Genomic DNA, 18615 nt, shown 5'->3' on the forward strand with positions numbered 1-18615 from the left:
AGCCCGACGCGGGGCTCGAACTCGCGGACCGCGAGATCGTGACCTGAGCTGAAGTCGGACGCTTAACCGACTGAGCCACCCAGGCGCCCCCGTAGTTGTAATAATTTTGTGGCAGGGACTTGGAGGTAGGGCATCTAACACGTGTCTATATACCAATGTGAAACGTTAAGTGGTTTGCTTGCTTGTTTATTTCGCTCTCAACATTGTAATACAGACCAAATTGGCAGAATGAGACAAGAAGAACTTCTTTGCCGTCCTTTGAAATGCTGGGCTACGGGGAGGAGGATTCCGACACACACCTGTCGTCCAGCTGCATGGACTCGGCTGATGTCGGCACCCGCAGGGAAGAGGGAGGTCTCGGGGAGGCTGTGTATGCCGTGCCCCACAGAAATCAGGTATTTGTCATATTCCAGAATTTCTTCTGCACCTTGACGTTAACTTACCGTAAATTGTGTAGATTAGGAAGGATTTGCTTTTCTCTCTTTTGTATTGGCTTTTGTTTGGGGGCTGTTTCTCTTAACGTGGGCAGTCTCATTTTTGATCTGGTTAGGCTGCAATCTCCAACTCTTTCCTTTATCGTCCAAAGACAGGTCCTCCAGAGGCAAAAATAATCATCTTCACATTCTTAATGTAGATTTCCATCCAGTGCTAGAAAGCAAAGCCTGCTCTTTTCCTTGCCCGCCCCCCTGCCCAAGCTACTTTTCCGATCACTTCTCCAGTGTCGCCACGCACGTCACAGCCTTTCTTTAAATTCATGTGTGACAAGAGGAACATCGCCGTTTGTCTCTGCAATAGCTGGCATTCTCTGAGCGCTTACCGTGTCTGAGTCTCTGTTCCAAGCTCTTGGGTGCACATATCCCCACTGCCTCAGTGAAGTAGATTGCATTTATGGCACCATCACACAGTGGGAACTGAGGCACAGAGGTTGAAGGGCCCCGTTCCTCCACCACTGCCCGAGCTGCTCTGGTTTCAACCCCAGAGTTTGGGGAACTGGATGGTGCCATTTCCTTCGTGGCAAAAGATAGCACTGTAATTTCTTTTTCTTTTCTCTTTTTCACTGTCACTATGACATGTGTTCAGAGTGACTGTATATACAGATTTGCAGCATCAGATTATATTCATATTGATTATATTTCTATGGATTGTGCCCCACTGTAACTGAATCACATGTTCAGTGGCCCTAGGGAGCTCATTTGGAGGAATCCTTATGTGGGCATTTCATGAACTAACTATCACTTGCTAACATAGGCAGACTGTAACATGCGGAGGGAGGTTTCTCTACAGCAAGGAGTCCCGGAGCAGGCAGCTGGCTGCTGAGCCCAGAGGAGATTCTGCTGCGGGGTCCACAAGGCCCAGGGGAGGTCCCACTGCCCCTCAGTCTGCATGCTCTCAGGCCAGCATTTTGCACTGAGGTTACAGCTAGAGTTGTATCAGTCAACTATTTGGGGAAGTGAAGCTTGCTACCCTGTTTCCCATAGAAAAGAGACTATAGCGACCCAGGCAACCTTCTGTGTCCTCAGCAAGACAGATGTTTTATTTTGTAGGCACATCTGTCATGGCTGCTTCAGGACCCATGGGCAATAGGGAAATAATTGTTTTCATTTAAAATTTGAAGACTAGAGCAAGTCAGCTAGCAATAATCAAGAGTTGGTGAGGATATAGAGGAACCATCTAGTTCTGGCAGGTGTGTGAATTGGTACCATGACTTCAGAAAGCTGTTTGACATTTCAGTTTATGTTAAAGCTGAACAATGTGCATTTTCTATAGCTACCAGCAAGGAAAAAAATTGAAAAGTAGAAAGTAATATAACACATTAGTGTTCTCATTCTCCAGAACGATCAAGTAATGCCATCTTATCTTTCCTTGTTTCAAATTTTTTAAAAAGAAATGAAATTACAGTTAGGGTTGAAATCTTCTTTGTCTCCCTCCCTGGAAGGCCATCTGCTCTTGGATTTGGAATACATTCTCAAAGTCTGTGCTTTTATTCTTTATTTTATTCTCCAAATAAGTGTCAGCACACAAATACAGTACAATTCTTTTCTTATAGCAAATAGGTCACCATACTAAACCAGTCATTCCGTCTCCAAGCTTTTTTCACTCAGCGTTACAGTTTTGAGATAAATCCACCTTAATTTTTTTATCTACATACCTACCGATGAACACTTGGGTTGTTTCCTCGCACATTTGGTACATGCACCTATGTGTGCTGGGTCACACTAGATACTGTCAGATTGTTCTCCAAAGCAGTTGTTTTCTTTTGGTTTTGCCTTCCCACCAGCAGCATATGCATGCCAGTTGCCATGTTTCTGTACGTCCCAGCCAACAGGAAAGCCTTCCCTATACAGCCCAGGAACCAGAGATGGAGTGTTAGGAACTGATCGCAATTGGAAAGGGTCATCATAGTCTGTACATTGTCCTGGCCAGTTGCAGATGGCAGCAATGAAAGGGCCCTTTAAGCTGGAAAGGGATCTCAATTTCCCACAGACTTACAATTAGGTAGGTGGGGGAGGGTTGCAGGGGCTAGACAATAGGTGGAGAAAGACACATTGACATTTTCTGAGCATTTAATGTATGCTAGGCAGCTTATATGTACCATCTCATTTACTTCACACCCTTGGTGTTAATTAAGTATGTGAAGAAACAGGGTAACTGACTTGCCCAGAGTTAACCAACCATCCAGTAACAGAGGCAGGATTCAGACCAGGGTGGGCAATTTTCTCTTTTAGAATTAAACTTTGTGTTTATTGTCCTGTGCCTGTTGAGAATATTTCTTAGACATAAAGCTTTCTTTGAAACTGGCCAACTATTCTTAATTTTATATGATTGAAGTATGTATCTTTGGGGAAAAAAAAATGGGTGTGTGGAGCATGTAAGACTGCTATGTAACCACTAGATGGCACCAGCTATGAAGGAGATACTGCCTGTGGGGTACATTTAATATTAAAAAAAAAAAAAGTAAAATTGCCTTCTCTGTATTTACATTCTGTAATCTGATGTAAAAATTTATGATTTTATCCTTTTTTAATGAATCATTCTTACTTCCTTTAAAGTAAACAGTTTTCAAAACTAGAAAGATAAGGAAACAGCAACCCAAATCAGGCAATTTGGATTTAAATCTGTACCTCACGCCTCTCTCTGTGTTCCAGGGTAGTTTGGGCAAACATCTTCATGGGAAGTGTGCACCCGCCCAGAAATGGCCTAACATGGAAAGCAAGTCTTGTTTTCAGCAGTTTTCTTACTGGTGCCACCCAAAAGTAAGGCTGCAGGGGAAGTGGGGTGCGTGAATTTGTGGTCAGTTCATGCGATGCTAGCATCCAGTGGACACAACAGTGCCATGGGCATTCAGAGACCCGAGTTCAAGTCCCCGCTTCTCTACTTCCCAGTTGTATGGCTTGGGTAAGTCAGATAACCTCTCTGCACCTCCGTTTCTTCATCCTATAAAGGACTGTGTTAGGGAGGACGCTGTCTTTGGGCAGGCCAGTAATTTAACATACAGTTACCAGGTGTGCAGTGAGTACCAGGCATTGTGCTAGGTGCTGGAGAAGCAGTGTAAGGCAGAGTCCACGGTCACACCATCACTAGTTAATCAATCACAGTTACGATAAGTGTTACAAAGGAAGGGTACAGGGGTATAAGACCATGTTGGGGGACCGCCAAGGGAAACAGCCAAGGGACGGGAAGGAGCTCCCCCCTGCTTGCTTCTCCCTTTGAGGTTACTTGATTCTTCTGCCTGACGCCTTGGTAGGGTCGTTCTTTGTCTCCGCAGTTCAGCAACTTCACCAGAATTAATTGTGGTGTGTATTATTTTCTGTCCTTCTCTCCTAAACTTTAGTTTGTTATTTAATTCTTCAGGCAGAGATTTTCCTCCCCCTTTTTTGTTTTCAGGGAACATTTCCTTCCCTATGTTAATGTTATCATCTATTTGTTTCATTCTCCTTTGGGAACACCAGTTATACATTTGTTGGCCATCTTTTGTTTGTCTTCCACGTCTGTTATGTTTTCTGTGGTCACTTGTCACTTTCTGTGATTTCCTCTGCATACTCTCCTCATCTCTCTGTCAGCTCTTTGTTGTTGTGTGTTATTGCTTCTAGAAGTACAGCTTTTACCTCCTCTGTTTTGAATTTATTTTTCCTTTTGGTTTTTAGTTCTCCAAATTTACTTTTCACATCTTTTGTTACCTTATCACTTCTCTTGATCTCATGTATCTCTTCTTTGGGTTCTTGATATCAGTGTGTGCTGTCCTTCATCTCTTGGAGAGAATAGAGGCTGGATTCTGGACAGTGAAGGCAGGCTCTCCACTGGTGTGTCCCTTTAGATTCTTCTCCCCTCACCTCTGCCCTATGGGAATGACTACTTCTCATGGGCCCATCTGCACCCTTGCTCTCATTGCAGCCATCAGAGCATCACTGTGGACCTTTGTGACTGTGATGCTTTGTGGTTTTACAAGGGTCTTCATGCCTGAAGCCTGAGGAGGTTCAGCAGTTTTTGGCATTTTCCTTCTGTTCCAGATTTCCTAGATTTGGTAGCTGTTTTCTGCCATTGACTAAGCTTTTTTTTTCTTTTCTTTTTTGTCCCCCCCCCCCATTCTTCTGATTGCTTTCAGTAGGTTTTAAGGGAGGAGAGTGTAGTCTAAATGCCTTGTTACCATTTCTGAGTAGAAATCATGGATAGGATGTTATTGAAGCTCTCCTGTCATCATTCTTGCTATAGTTGTGTTTGTGGATTTGCAGAGCATCTTGTCATAAGTGCCATATATTCACTCACTTGTTCATTTGTTCATCCAACCACCCACCAACAAACTGATATTTGAGTGTCTGCCATGTGCTTGGATGGAAGCCCAGAGAGGAACCATTCATGCAGGGGTAAACCAGTTCTCTCTAGAAACTTGTGGAGGCCAGGGACTAGTGGACATTCTACTGCTGCTGCTGCTGTCAATGATGAGGAATGTCCCCCTTCTCTCTCCATAGTTTTCAATTTCTTTACATTTTTCTTTTTGTTACATAGGTAATGCATGAATACATGTTTCTTACAAAAGCTGTGGATAGTGCACTAAAGTGGCAGCCTGCCCTAAGACCCTGCTCTTATTCCAACCCTCCTCTCCTCTCCAGCAGTAGCCCCTGTGGCCGCTTTGAAATCTGTGTCATTCTTTCAGCTGCAAAAATGGAATAGACAAACATAAGGTTTAAATAATAGACATTTAACTCTCTGACCTAACAAAGGCAAAGGGCAGGAGATTCTAATATTGCTTTACACACCTATAGAAAGCTGGTGTCTGAGATACCCTTGGCCTCCTTTTTGTGGTCACCAGTGGGTGTAGTGGGTCCTGGTCCCAAACCAGAAAGGAAGAAGTGGGGTAAGGGCCTTCTCATTATGTTGCTCTGTATTTATCAGGGAAGACATTTTTTTTCCAGAAATTTCCCAGCAGGAGTCTCATTGGTCACATGCCCATCCCTTGACCAGTTACTGGCTCAGGGGAAGAGGAACCCATGCATCGTACCCTAGAGCTGAGTCCATTTTTGCCAAACCAAATCAGGAATCTCTTAGCAAGGGAGAAAGGAGGGCGCTGATTACTGAGAGGCCAGTGCAGCAGTGCCTGCCTGCTGTGGCGAGACTCCTGCGGCCTCTGCATTTACCCACACATGCCCACGTGCAGACGGAGATACCCCCATTAGTTTATGTGCATGTGGATTAATGACTCTGCTCTACCAGTACAAGCTCCTCTGCACGAGCCTCATCCCCATCGGTAGCAGGAGAAGGCCGGGATAGCAAGTAAGGCACAAGTCTTCACTCCAGCCAATGTGCAGAAGCCACCAAGAGAGTGAGCCCTGCTGTCTTCCATTGTAGGGTCTCCTCCATGCAGCAGGTGAGGAGGCATGGATTCCCAAGCTCTTCGTCCAGCATGTTGTTGGATCTCCAGAGGTCCTTTCACCTTGCAAAGCAGAATTGCCCCTTCCAGAGTTAGTTCTTGGTTCCCCACATGTTCTTAGCACACCCTTGCCTTGACTTTCCTCCGAGGCGGGGCTTGCTGGACCCTCATGTTGCTCTACTTCTGATGAGCATATAATGCGTCTCAGGTGGGCTTCTTCCCTTAGCATCACTGATGTGAGGAGAGGCATCTGGGAAGGTGGCCATGCCCCATGGGCTGGGCCCTGTGTCATCCAGGTTATCTCTGCTGGAGGCCAAGGAATAGTGGGGACCCCAACCCACCAGTAAGGTGTCACAGCCACCTCACTCTCGAAGCCACGGGAATCCACACTGCAGTTTCCTTGCTGTGTTGGCAGGTTTCCTCCTCTGAGTAACAGAAGGCTTCTGACATTACAATCGGTTGTGCATGTTTTTGAACCTTGTCTGCATGAAATTCCAGAACATGTATTCTTTTGCATCCAACCACGTTGTTACTTATGTATAAGCTTAAAGCTGTATCGTCCTGATAAATTGAAAATTTGGTCACTATAAAGTGAACATTTTTATCTCTAAAAATGTGTTTTGCTTTAACATCAATTCTGTCTGACATTCTCCACGGTTTTTTTGATGTTTGCACGGTCCATTTTTTTCCATCCTTTCATTTCAACCTTTCCCTATCCTGAGATTTATCTGTGTCTTGTAAACAGCATATAGTTTTGTCTTTTTAATGTTTATTTATTTTTGAGAGAGAGAGGGAGAGAGACAGAGAGTAAGTGGGGGAGGGGCAAGAGAGAGAGGGAGACACAGAATCTGAAGCAGGCTCCAGGCTCTGAGCTGTCAGCACAGAGCCCGATGTGGGGCTCAAACTCATGAACCATGAGATTATGACCTGAGCCAAAGTCGGACACTTACCCAACCAAACCACCCAGGCACCCCTTAAACAGCATATAGTTTTTTAAAACAAGTTTACTGAGATATAATTCACATACCACCCTATAACTCCATTTATACACTGTAGCATATACAGTTTTTGTTAAGCAGGTTTGCCCGATTTTTTCTTTGCCTTTTTACCGAAGCATTTAGTCCTTTTATATTTAAGGTATATATGGATATATTTGAATTTAACTTTGCCATCTTTATTTTTTCCATTTGTCCCTTTCTTCTTTTTTTTTTTTTTGTCTTCTCTTCTTTGAATTGATGATTTTTTTCAGTTCAGTTTCCTTCCCTCTACTAGCTTGCAAATTATACTTTTCCCCCCTAATGATTACCCCATAATTATAGCTTGTACACTTTCCTCTCTAAAATCTGGGGTGCCGGGCCGCCCAGGAAGAGAACGAAGGAGGCTGGTATGTGTGCTGCAGGCAAATGAGGAAAGGCTGTTCCCGGCATCACTGAGGTCTGTGCTCCCACTGGGCTGGCCTGCCTCTTCCTTCCCTTTCTTCAATACCCAAACAAGTTTTGTTTTAATTACCAAGGAATTTAGGAAATTATTCAGGGGCACCTGAGTGGCTCAGTCGGTTAAGCGTCCGACTTCGGCTCAGGTCACGATCTCATGGTTCGTGGGTTCGAGCCCCACATCGGGCTCTGTGCTGACAGCTCAGAGCCTGGAGCCTGTGTCAGATTCTGTGTCTCCCTCTCTCTCTGCCCCTCCCCCACTCGCACTCTGTCTCCCTCTGTCTCAAAAATAAATAAACATTAAAAAAAATTAAAAAGAAATTATTTAAATTCATACTTTTAAATTAGAGTGGCTTTTAGGATATTGTCACAAATTCTTTAGGCCTATTTATCAATGTATGAAATACTCACAGAGGTACATAGGCCATAAACATGCAGCCCGGTGAATTTTTACACAGCAGCTACCACCCAGATTAAAAAGAAAAGAACAACATTACTAGGACCCCAGGAGTTGCCCTTCATGACCGAGAAGAGGCCACTGCTTCACCACTGCCTTGACTCCAAGAGCTGATTAGCTCCTAGAAAATCACCTTCGATTACTTTTGCCTACTCTGAAAATGATGGATTTCGTCATTGCCCTATGTATTGTTTAGAACATTTGGGAGTCTTCTGTTGTTGTGCGTGGCGGTAGCTGGCTCACTCTCATCGCTTTGTGACGCCCCGTCGTGCACTGCTAACATTCAGTGACTCGCTTGTTTTACTGATGCTAGATATTTGCTTGTTTTGCTGTGGCTCTTAGGAGCAGCGCTGCGGTAAACAGTCATACGTATACGTACGTATTTCCAGTGGGCCTATGCTGCTCACAGATGCTCATGTTCTGCATGGGTATAATCTAGGGCACACGTGGGGCAGCCTTAGCACTCGGAGACTAGTAGAGAGGCCGACATATGAGGCCCCTTAGCACTTTCCCATCTCCCTGATAATAGTCAGCTAATAAATCTTTTTTTTTTAATTTTTTAAAAATGTTTTATTTATTTTTGAAAGAGAGAGAGAGAGAGAGACAGAACATGAATGGGAGAGGGACAGAGAGAGAGGGAGACACAGAATCCAAAGTAGGCTCCAGGCTCTGAGCTGTCAGCACAGAGCCCGACATGGGGCCCGAACTCACGGACCGTGAGATCATGACCTGAACCGAAGCCGGACGCTCAACCGACTGAGCCACCCAGGCCCCCCACCTAACAAATCTTTGACAGGGTAAACAACGCCGTCGGTTCCCAAGAGATAAAACCCAAGAAGTCATTTCTTTTTTCTTTCTTCGAAAGCTAAGTAGAGTGGGATACCTGTCTGCATCCTGAGCTGGGTCACCTTAGAGCCCTGCTCCCAGAGCCTGGTGGGCCAAACGGCCTTAGCTCCTGGCTCTGAAATGCCCCTTCTCGTGGACATCTCACCCGTCAATGCTGCCACTTCTCTGTCAGCCTTGGGGACGGCCCTCCTGTGGTCTGCAGCACAGCAAAGCCCAGCTGACCATATGAGCACGATTCCACCGAAGAATCAGGATAGCAGAAGGGACCCCAGCCCAGAGGATGCCCATCGTAGTTTGCTGTAGAAGACCTGGTCACCGCCCTTCCCCCTGAGCAGCCTCCGCTGCCAGTGGACTGTCTCATGCTCATCACGAGGTGATCCCGGTGGGACTGTCTCACGCTCATCACGAGGTGGTCCCCCTCCTGTCCCACGCATCAGTGAGGGTCAGCTCCGCAGCCCTGCCACCACTTATGATACCTACATAGGACGCCCTCACGGACAGTGGGGGGGAGGCTTCCATTCTCTCAGGAAGCAGCATTTACAGTGGACTCAGAGCCAGCAGGTGTAGCGGACCTCTATCCCAAACGGTGGCCTGGATGAGGATTCTCCTCATCAGGGTTGGCAGCGCTCGGCCCACGTAGAGCTGAATAACACACTGTCAGCACCCGGGTAGGGTGGCACTGGGTGCTGTGCCGGGCAAGCCGGGTGCAACCCCCCTTCCTGGGTTGGCCCCTGGCAGGAGTGAGGAAGATGGGCACCCGGGCAGCGTGAGTGGGATGCGAAGCTCTCCGTGCCCGGAGCATCATTTGGGTGGCATTGCCTTCGCTACCAGGCTTTTCCTGGGGGACCTGACGTTCCATCCAGTCCTGCCCGGTGTCGTCCTTTTGTCTCAGAGTGGGAAGTAGCAGCGGAGGAGGTGTGGAATAAGACGCTTGCGTTTGTTCGGAGGAAGTTTGGTACAGCTGGCACTCACCACACGTTCTTTTTGTCTTTTGTACCAAAAAGGTTCCGTTGTCACATACGGTGGACAGTGAAGATGAGGAAAATATTTCTGAGCAAGATGAGTTTCCAGGCTCACCTCTTACACCATGGCGTACACAAGAAATAGGTAAAAAAAAAAAAAAACATTTTGTGGCAATAAATATTGGTTAATGTTTCGAACCTAGAGCCATTGCACCCCTATACCATGCTTCTTTGATTCTAAGTAGGAACGTTCAGAGTTTTGTTTTCACTGGAGATGCGTTATTCCGTGGCCGGTGGCCTGGGTGTTAGGTTGTCTTGAACGTACAAGGTGCTCGCTTTGGAGTCCGTTCTGTCCTGTCAGTTCTGTTCGCCGTGAGCGGACAGACGCAGGGGAGGATTAAGGCTCAGGCTGTAAGCTCTATGCCCTCCTTCCTCCCGTGCCCCCCGGTGCCTGCTGTTGCGCGGGGTGGGCACCCGGTGGTCTCCAGGGGATGAACGAGCGAGGGTGTCTTGTTCACCCAGCCGTCTCGGGTCCCGGAGCAGGGCCCGGCCCACAGCGGGCCATCACTAAGGGTTTGTTGGATGAATAAGTGTGCAGGCACGTTTGTGATACAACTCTGTGTGTCACCAGCCGTCTGTGTCTGGCTCATTTCGCACACCGCGGGAACGCAGTGCACGGTGGCCACAGCAGGGAGCGGCCGTCAGCTTCCTAAGAGGTGGTTTACATGCAAGTGAGAATTGTGCCTGGGGCACAGTGGGCTCCAGTAGGTGCTTTGTCAAGACCTCCAGAGTCGATTGGGCTAAGGGTGACTGATTGGAAAACAGAATGCCAGCCTCGTCATACCTGGACCGGAAAACACCAGTTGGTCAGGTGGCATGTTTTATCCCTGTGGGAAAATCTATATGAATATTAAATTTACATAGAAATTGTATCTTTTTTAATTATATAAATAGTACTTTCTCACTGTAAAAAAAAAAAGACTTGGGGCGCCTGGGTGGCGCAGTCGGTTAAGCGTCCGACTTCAGCCAGGTCACGATCTCGCGGTCCGTGAGTTCGAGCCCTGCATCAGGCTCTGGGCTGATGGCTCGGAGCCTGGAGCCTGTTTCCGATTCTGTGTCTCCCTCTCTCTCTGCCCCTCCCCCGTTCATGCTCTGTCTCTCTCTGTCCCAAAAATAAAATTAAAAAAATAAATAAATAAAAAAAAAAGACTTGAAATGCGGACATACATAAAGTTAAACACACGTAATTGTACTGCCATAGATAATTTTAACCATTTAGAATGTATATGTACGTTAACATACACGTTATTTTGTTACCTGCCTCTTATCGTACACACCTCCTGAACAGCTCGCTGTGTTTATACGTGTCCATCCATTTTCTAAGGTCTGTGTTGCCTGTGGGCTGACATGTTATTGTGGTTCAGAATCCAACCAGGAGACAGAAAGCACGTGGTGATTTGAACAGGGAAAGTTAAATATGAAGAATTATTAAGTATAACAGGATTGCTTACAAAGCCGTAGAGAGAAGTGTAGAGAATACAGCAGGAGCAGAGGGAAGAGCCGCTCCCTCTACAGTTAACGTAGAGCACGCACGGGAAGAAGCACATTTGGAGAGTCTCCCAAGGCCCAGATGCCACACTGGGGGTGGGGCAGCTGCTGCCCACCGGCTGGTGGAGAAGTTAGCTGTGTTGTGGTAACAGAACTCACTGGAAGGAAAGCTGCCCTCTCCAGGGGAGTGCCAGATGCCACCCGTGGGGAAGTTGCTGGCTGGCCACTCAGAAAAAAGGGAAGGAGGGAGGAGAAGAGGAAGAGCAGAAAGGACACAGAGAAGGAGGGAGACAGCCCTGCAATGAGGCACCCAAGCCCCTTCCTCCCCCGTGACTCTCCAGCGCCCTCTGCTGATGAGGCTTATCATTGCGCCACCTGGCAAGGTCTAGGTACTGCAGTTACAGAAGGCGGGCAGTGGGGGTGGATTTGGAGCAGAAGGGGCAGTGATAAGAGGCACACTTGGTAACGTGAACTTGGAGCACAGGTGATGGCCGGGAAGGAGTGCAGCTCCTGCAGTAGGTTTTGGTTTGTGGCCGACACTTACGAAAAAGGCTCCACATTTGCCCCAAATTCTAATTCGGTGGCTCTAGTCTGGGGCCCAACATCTGTTGTTGTTTTTTTAATGTTTGTAAATTTTTTGACAGAGAGAGGGTGCGAGCAGCGGAGGGGCAGAGAAAGAGGGAGAGAGAGAGAACGTGTCAGAGCCTGCTGTGGGGCTCGAGCTCATGAAGCGTGAGATCACGACCTGAGCCGAAACCAAGAGTCGGATGCTTAACCGACTGAACCACCCAGGTAGCCCAGTGTCTGTATTTTTAAAAGCACTTTGGAAAGTGTGATGTGGGCGATGCTTGACAACACGGGAGAATCTCTGGCTTTTAGTGGTTTGGGTGTTGGTTCTGTCATTTCCTGGTAACGAGAGGCTTGACTAAGTTACTTAACCCCGCTTCTGCTCGGTCTGAGTGCACCTCTAATCAGATGCTTACAAGGATTAAATTCAGTCACAGCGGGAAGCACAGCCCCTCCAGAAACGCCAGCTGATAATTATTGTCTACAGGCTGAAGCCATCAAGCTCACCGAGCCATGCGTGCCGTTCCGCACCCTAGACCGGCCAAGACCGGGCACTGAGGTCATGTGGTTGAGACACCAGTCCCTTGGCCAGAGCTGCCGGGTTCATGGGCATCATCCCCTGCCCTTCTCTGATCCCCGTTGTGCCCTCCACCCCACTGTGCTTTCTCTCTCTGCTCCAGAGTCAGATGTGGCAAAAGACAGCTCTCTCCTTTCCCTCACTTGACTGTGTCTCTTCGGTGCTGGTTGTGTCTCCATTACTCCCCCAGACCACTGACCTTCATCCTGACGGACACAGTGGATGGTGTTGCGGCTTCATCTTACGTGACTTCTCGGGAGCGTTCCACACAGGCGATCGCTCCCGCCGCCTTAAACTACGTCTCTCCCCTGGCTTCCTGACCTCTCCCTCTCCTTGTCTCCTCTTGCCTCTTCTGGGTGCCCCTTCCTCATCCCCCCTGTAGGCTCATCTTCCTCTGCCTGCCCAGGAAAGTTGGGGTCTCCAAGGCCAGTCCGGGCCCTTTGCTCTGCTAAGCAACCACCCTGCCCCCTGCTCCCGGTACATACCATTTGTTGTGTTACACCCGGCAGATCCATGTGTACGTGCGGAGTGCCTGCTATGTTTTGGTACCATGGTAATAGCAGCCAGGGCAATCTTTTCAAACACGACTCTAATAGTGTCCCTGTTGCCCCCCGTGAGCCCCCACACCCTTTTTATTCAGATCTCTTCATTGGTTTCCCTGCCCCTGCTGGCCATTCTCCAGCCACTCCAGGGTTCTTTTATTTCTTCTGATGTCCCCCTTCCTACCACCTAATGTCTGTTATATATAAAGGAAGTGGAAGGAGGGGTTGTGTGTTTGACTTTTTATGTTTTACGTGTTCAAATATATCCGAAAGGAAGAATACCCGGCTGATGGCCACTGGGAGGGGAAAGGTTCAGGGGATTACGATCATGGGGGAGTTTTGGGTTTTCTGCATTATTAGAATTGTTGACAGCAAGGCCAGGTTCATGTGGCATGACTAGGAAGATGGGATAGTACCTAGCGTGGCATCTTGTATACAGCAGGACGCCCAGTATTGGAGCTTTTGCTATGATTTGAATGGTTGATACCAGTTGCCTGGCAGATTGTAGAAACGAGAAGGGCAAGGAGTCTGGTCGTGGTTTTGAGAAACGATCAATGAGGAAACAGGAAACAAACTATATCCACAGGGCCCAGTGTACTGTATATACATTACCAAAGTGAACTTGGGTGATGCCAATTCTGGTTCTTTTTCTGAAAAATTGGTGACTGAGATACAACAGAGATGATTAGTTTCCTTAGGAAAATAGATGAGTTGTCCTTTAAAACTTTTTATCATGAGAACTTTCTTTTTTTTTTTTTTAATTTTTTTTTTAACGTTTATTTATTATTGAGGGACAGAGAGACACAGAGCGTGAGCAGGGGAGGGGTAGAGAGAGGGGGAGACACAGAATCCGAAGCAGGCTCCAGCCTCTGAGCTGTCAGCACAGAGCCCGACGTGGGACTCGAATCCACAGAGCTTGAGATTGTGACCTGAGCCGAAGTCGGTCGTTCAACCAACTGAGCCACCCAGGCGCCCCTATCATGAGAATTTTCAAACGTACAAAAGTAGAGAAAATAGTAAGCTGAATTCTCATGTACCCACCATCCACCCTCTACAGCTGGTAGCATCCTGCCATTCTTCATGAATCCCCTGCCCTTCCCCAACTTTGCTTCCTGAAGAATTTAAGGGGGGCGGGGAGCATCCAAGATTCCATTAAATGTGAGGGCAGTAGGTCTGAGGCAGTATCGTGTGATACCAAATCAAAACCATCACAAAGGTTATTTAGAATGCAAACTTTTTTTGTATCAGTTTACATATTTGCTCATCAGATGCTCACTTACTATGTGCCAGAGATGACAGAGCCACAGGCCCCTCCCCTCATATTGCAGCTTTGGGGGAAGGACGCGCAGATGGGGAGCCGCAGTCTGGGGCACTGAGGGGGGCTGCAGAGGCAGCACAGTGCTGGAGAGCAGTTACCGCTGCAGCTCCAGAAGGTGGCAGGCACAATCGGCTTCGTGAGGCCGGACTCCAAAGGACAAGGCGGGATTTTGTCCCATGCCCCAGTCTAGGCTGCCCCGGGACATCTGATGGAAAGTTCAGTTACAAATAGTGTTTCAATATTGTTCAGGTGCTGGTAATTGTAATGAACCAGGAAATAGATTTACAGTCCTTTGTGTATCTTTAAGCACTTTTGTCTGTCTTTCTGAATTCTATTAGTTCTAATTTATTTTCATCCAGCTATTTCTGCTCTGTAAGTTGACTGTAGAAAGCTAAGAACAACCGACTTTTCACTACATCAAAGGGTGCGGGCACCCTAGGGCATAAGATTACCTTCCTCAGGAAGTACCTTAATCACAAATGTGTATCTGTAAATTAAAAGCGATTACTGGGCAAGATTTGCTGTCCTCTGTATCACCGAGGCAGTTTGCTTCAAAGAACAACTATTTGACCAGGTCAGATGCTACTTGCAGGCAGAGGGGAGTCAAGCCTCAGCACCTTTGGGTGGCACATGTAGAGAGAAGAGGGGATGGGGCGGTGTTGGAAAGGTAGGGGCGGCTCAGTCACTCCGAGGAGTTTGGCCTCGGTTCTGCAACCATGTGAGCCAACGGGGTGCTCCAGAATTAACAGGATAAGGAGAGAAGCAGGTGGGTCAGGCCCCCTGCCTTGGCGGGGGAGGGGGGGGGGCGCTTGTTCATCTCATCGGTAGAAGCCAGGCTCCTGCGATCATGCTCTGGTGAGTTGTCAGATGTCTTTATCTGCTTTTAAAACGTTTTCCTCTCCCTCTCTCTTCTTTTAATCAGATGGCAAACCTTCGGTTCTGAATTTAACGGTAAGATTCATTTCTTTTTTTTTTTTTTTAATTCTTAATGTTTATTTGTTATTGAGAGACAGAGAGAGAGACAGAGCATGAGCATGGGAGGGGCAGAGAGACAGAAGACACAGAAGGATTCAATTTTTAAAAACCAATTTTCTCAATAAATTGAATTTCCACCATAATTTTAAACAACTTTTGTGATTTGTAGGGGGGATAACTTCCCTTATGAGTCTTTTCCCATTAAATGTTTTTTTAAATACTTTTGAAACCTGAAGAAACTCATATTTTCCATAGTTTAAAAATGAATGTAACATTTTGAGAGGTTAGGAATGAATAGATGATAACAAATTTGCAAGCATGGAAATAGGGTTTTGTTTTTTTCTTTTTTACAAACATGGAAATAGTTTTAACTTAGGTTTAAATCCTCCGATGCCATAGGAATGTAAAAACTAAAGATTTCTCAGTAGAGTTCATTTCATAACCTTATCTACTTTTTCGGCAGAAATTAGAAACTTCATATCAGATTGATGTGTATTGGAAAAATGAGCAAAAGGTCAAAGCCTTCCCTTTCCTCTAAATTTTGGTCAAAAAGGAAGATCCTACGCTTTTCTCAGCATTTTGGAAATGCGCTTCTCTGCAGCCAGTGGGGTCTTTTTGCTTTTCCCAAGGAAGAAGAACCCAGTTAGTTCCCTCTAACTGGTCGGCACCCACAGCCCCATCTCGTGTTTCCAAACTTGAACTGACGGCCTGTCCCTCGTGAGACCTACATGTGAAAACATGGTGGCTGAACTCACGGGGGAGAGTCGGGAAGAAAGCCCGAACAGGACCTCCTTTACTGCCTCCTAGGAGGCACCAGGAGGGGAAGACCCTTAAGGTTTAAGATTCGGCTAAAAGAAACAACGGATATTAGAGTTTCTAAAGCTGCAGCAGGCTACAAACTCCAGGAGCCAAAGTGCAGGGAAAGAAGCGCATTTAATTATGTGATAGACAAAAACCCAGCTGCTCGTTTCAGTCTGTTTTTAGGAGATGCTAAGTACTCTTAATTCAGCACTGTGTTTCCTTCTCTAGGATGAAAAACCACCATTATGTGAAAAGCCTCCACCGTCCCCAGGTATTTGCCTTTTAAATTTAATTATGGTGAGCACCTTATTATTGTAGAGGTTACCCAGAATCATCTTGTCTAAAATAAAAGTCACTTCTTTCCCCCATACAAGCTGTTGCTTCTGTCCCATTACTGTGTTTGGGAAGAGGAGGCACCTGTTGATCTTCCACCTGTGCCCTAAAAGAGAGGGTCCAAGTGTTCAGACATTGAATGGTGGGTGGATGTCGCCTGGGGATGTGCTCAGGCACTGGGAGGCCAGCGTTTGCAAATCGGGGCCACTTTGTGTCCCCGCCGCCTGCCAGGGCAAGGCACAGGCCGGGAATCCACCACCTTTTCTAGCTGACCTCTCCTGGCATGTTTTCAGCTGTAGTCTCCATCTGCCATCCAGTCTCCAATGTTTTATTTCTGAAATGCCTCCGAGTTGCCCTCTTGTTTTCAGTGCACCTGCAGAGTTATTCATTTCTTAGACTTCCCTTTCATGTTCTAGCGACTGGATATGCGTGTATCAGGGGTCAGGGAGGCTATCTGGAGCCACCAGTCCTTCTGCTAGCCCTTACCTGCCCCCTGGGGTGTGTGCCAAGCCACAGTCTGGAGCCACCGGCCCTCCCACTCTTGACGCCCCACCTCCAACTCCGCTTCTGCCTCTAGCCTCTCTCCATTCAGAGGCATGCCCTGGGCCAGGGAGCACATTGCAGTCCTTAACCTCCTGTGACCTCCGTGAGCATCTCTGTGCACGGAACGTCGCTCTGTGTTCTCCCCCAATCTCTCTTGCTACTCCTTCTTAAAATCCTTCGTGACCTCTGGCTTCTCCTCTCCCTGGTGCCCACAGGCTGGTGGCTCCTCCGTCTCTCCAGCTGAGTCCGCCTTCAGAGTGGGGCTGTGTCCTAAACTGAGCTTGACTTACCCGATGCATCTGTGTCCCTTGTCGGGCTGAGTGTCTTTCAAGCCGCAGGTCTTGGTAGCCCTCCTTGATTTGCCCTCACTGCCCACACCTGGTCAGCTCTGGGCCTGTCCCTCTCTCGTATGTCGCTTCCTCTCTGCCCTCACTCTGGGGCCCTCTGGCCTCCCTGCCTCTGGACTGGACCTCATTCCTGTTCACTTTCTTCCCTGCTGGCCCCAGAGGCTCATGTGAGAATAGAGCCTCTTCCTTTTCACACCTCTGCCTAAAAACCTTTTCTGGCTCCTGGCAGCCTGCAGGACAGAACCCTTACTTTACACATTATGATATGCAAGGGCCCCCTTCGGCTCCCGCCTCTCTCCCTGTGGCTTACAGTGGCCTCAACAGAACACCCACTCTTTCTTGTATAGGCCGTTCTCTTTGCAGGGACTGAAGAACACAGCGTGAGGCTGGACGTGAAGAAGTGACTCGCATGGTTTTGGAGATAAAGTCTCTTATAATTTTGATGTAAAATTGTAAAAACCAACATTTAAAAAAACTTTTTCCCTGTACCTTTCCAGATATAACCGGTAGAGCACGGCAGAGATGTTTAGAAATAACCAAAGAGAAGTTCCAGGAAATAAAAGAAGAAAACTTGCATCTAAGCAATGCAAATCAAACCCTTACTCTTGAACTTAACATAGTAAAACAAGCATTGAAAGAACTACAGTTAAAACTGAAAAGAACAGAAAAAGAAAATCGAAAGTTGAAAGAGGCTAAGAAAGCATCCTCTCAGGAAGGTGGGGGTAACTACACTGTTCTTTTATTAAAGGAACAGAGAAGAATTCACTTATTTTCTCATTTATTTGAAAGTTACTATTTTCTGTTGTAATATTTGCTGATGTTAATGTTTTTATTGTATTATAATATTTAAGGTTCTGTTTTTTTAAGTTCATTTATTTTGAAAGAGAGAAGAGAGAAACAGCACGTGAGCTGGGGAGGGGCAGACAGAGAGAGAATCCCAAGCAGGCTCTGCAACTGTCATCACAGAGCCCAGTGCAGGGCTCGAACTCACAACTGTGAGATCATGATCTGAGCCAAGATCAAGAGTTGGACTGAGCCAGGGGCACCTGGGTGGCTCAGTTGGTTAAGCGTCCAATTTTGGCTCAAGTCATGATCTCACAGTTCAAGAGTTCGAGCCCCGCATCAGGCTCTGTGCTGACAGCTCAGATTCTGTCACAGATCCTGTGTCTCCCTCTCTCTTTGCCCCTCCCCTGCTTGTGCTCTGTCTCTCTCTCTTTCTCTCAAAAATAAATAAATGTTAAAAAAAAAACAAACAGATTTGGACTGAGCCACCCAGGCATTCCCTGAGGCATATATTTATTTCGACAACTTTATATTATTTGTGCTGTTACTTTGTGGAATCTATTTTCTTTTCTTTTCTTTTTTTTTCTTTTTGTTTTGTTTCTTGAGAGAGAGAGAGAGAGCAAGAGAGCGTGAACAGGAGAGAGGGGCAAAGAGGGAGGGAGAGAATCTTCAGGGCTTGATCTCATGACGGTCATATCATGTCCCGAGTGAAAATTA

At 46.9% G+C, this 18615-nt stretch overlaps 1 protein-coding gene across 6 annotated transcripts in view; it reads left to right on the top strand.

The window, feature by feature from the left end:
- Positions 1-18615, top strand: part of CEP89 (centrosomal protein 89) — a 70136-nt gene that overhangs the window by 12499 nt on the left and 39022 nt on the right. For 3 of the 6 annotated variants that reach the window (XR_008423359.1, XM_053906040.1, XM_053906038.1), the window contains exons 4-9: positions 215-395; positions 3147-3254; positions 9607-9709; positions 15039-15067; positions 16121-16163; positions 17613-17837. Coding sequence is in view for 5 of the 6 variants with exons in the window: in XM_053906040.1 (XP_053762015.1) it covers positions 215-395; positions 3147-3254; positions 9607-9709; positions 15039-15067; positions 16121-16163; positions 17613-17837 (689 nt within the window). In the remaining variant the exon portion in view is untranslated. The remainder of the gene's footprint in view (positions 1-214; positions 396-3146; positions 3255-9606; positions 9710-15038; positions 15068-16120; positions 16164-17612; positions 17838-18615) is intronic. The other 3 variants (XM_053906039.1, XM_019423347.2, XM_019423348.2) reach the window with 3 other exon arrangements.

The sequence above is a fragment of the Panthera pardus genome, unplaced genomic scaffold (genome assembly GCF_024362965.1).
Source record: "Panthera pardus isolate Hobbes unplaced genomic scaffold, ASM2436296v1 HiC_scaffold_18, whole genome shotgun sequence".
Classification (NCBI taxonomy): Eukaryota; Metazoa; Chordata; class Mammalia; order Carnivora; family Felidae; genus Panthera; species Panthera pardus.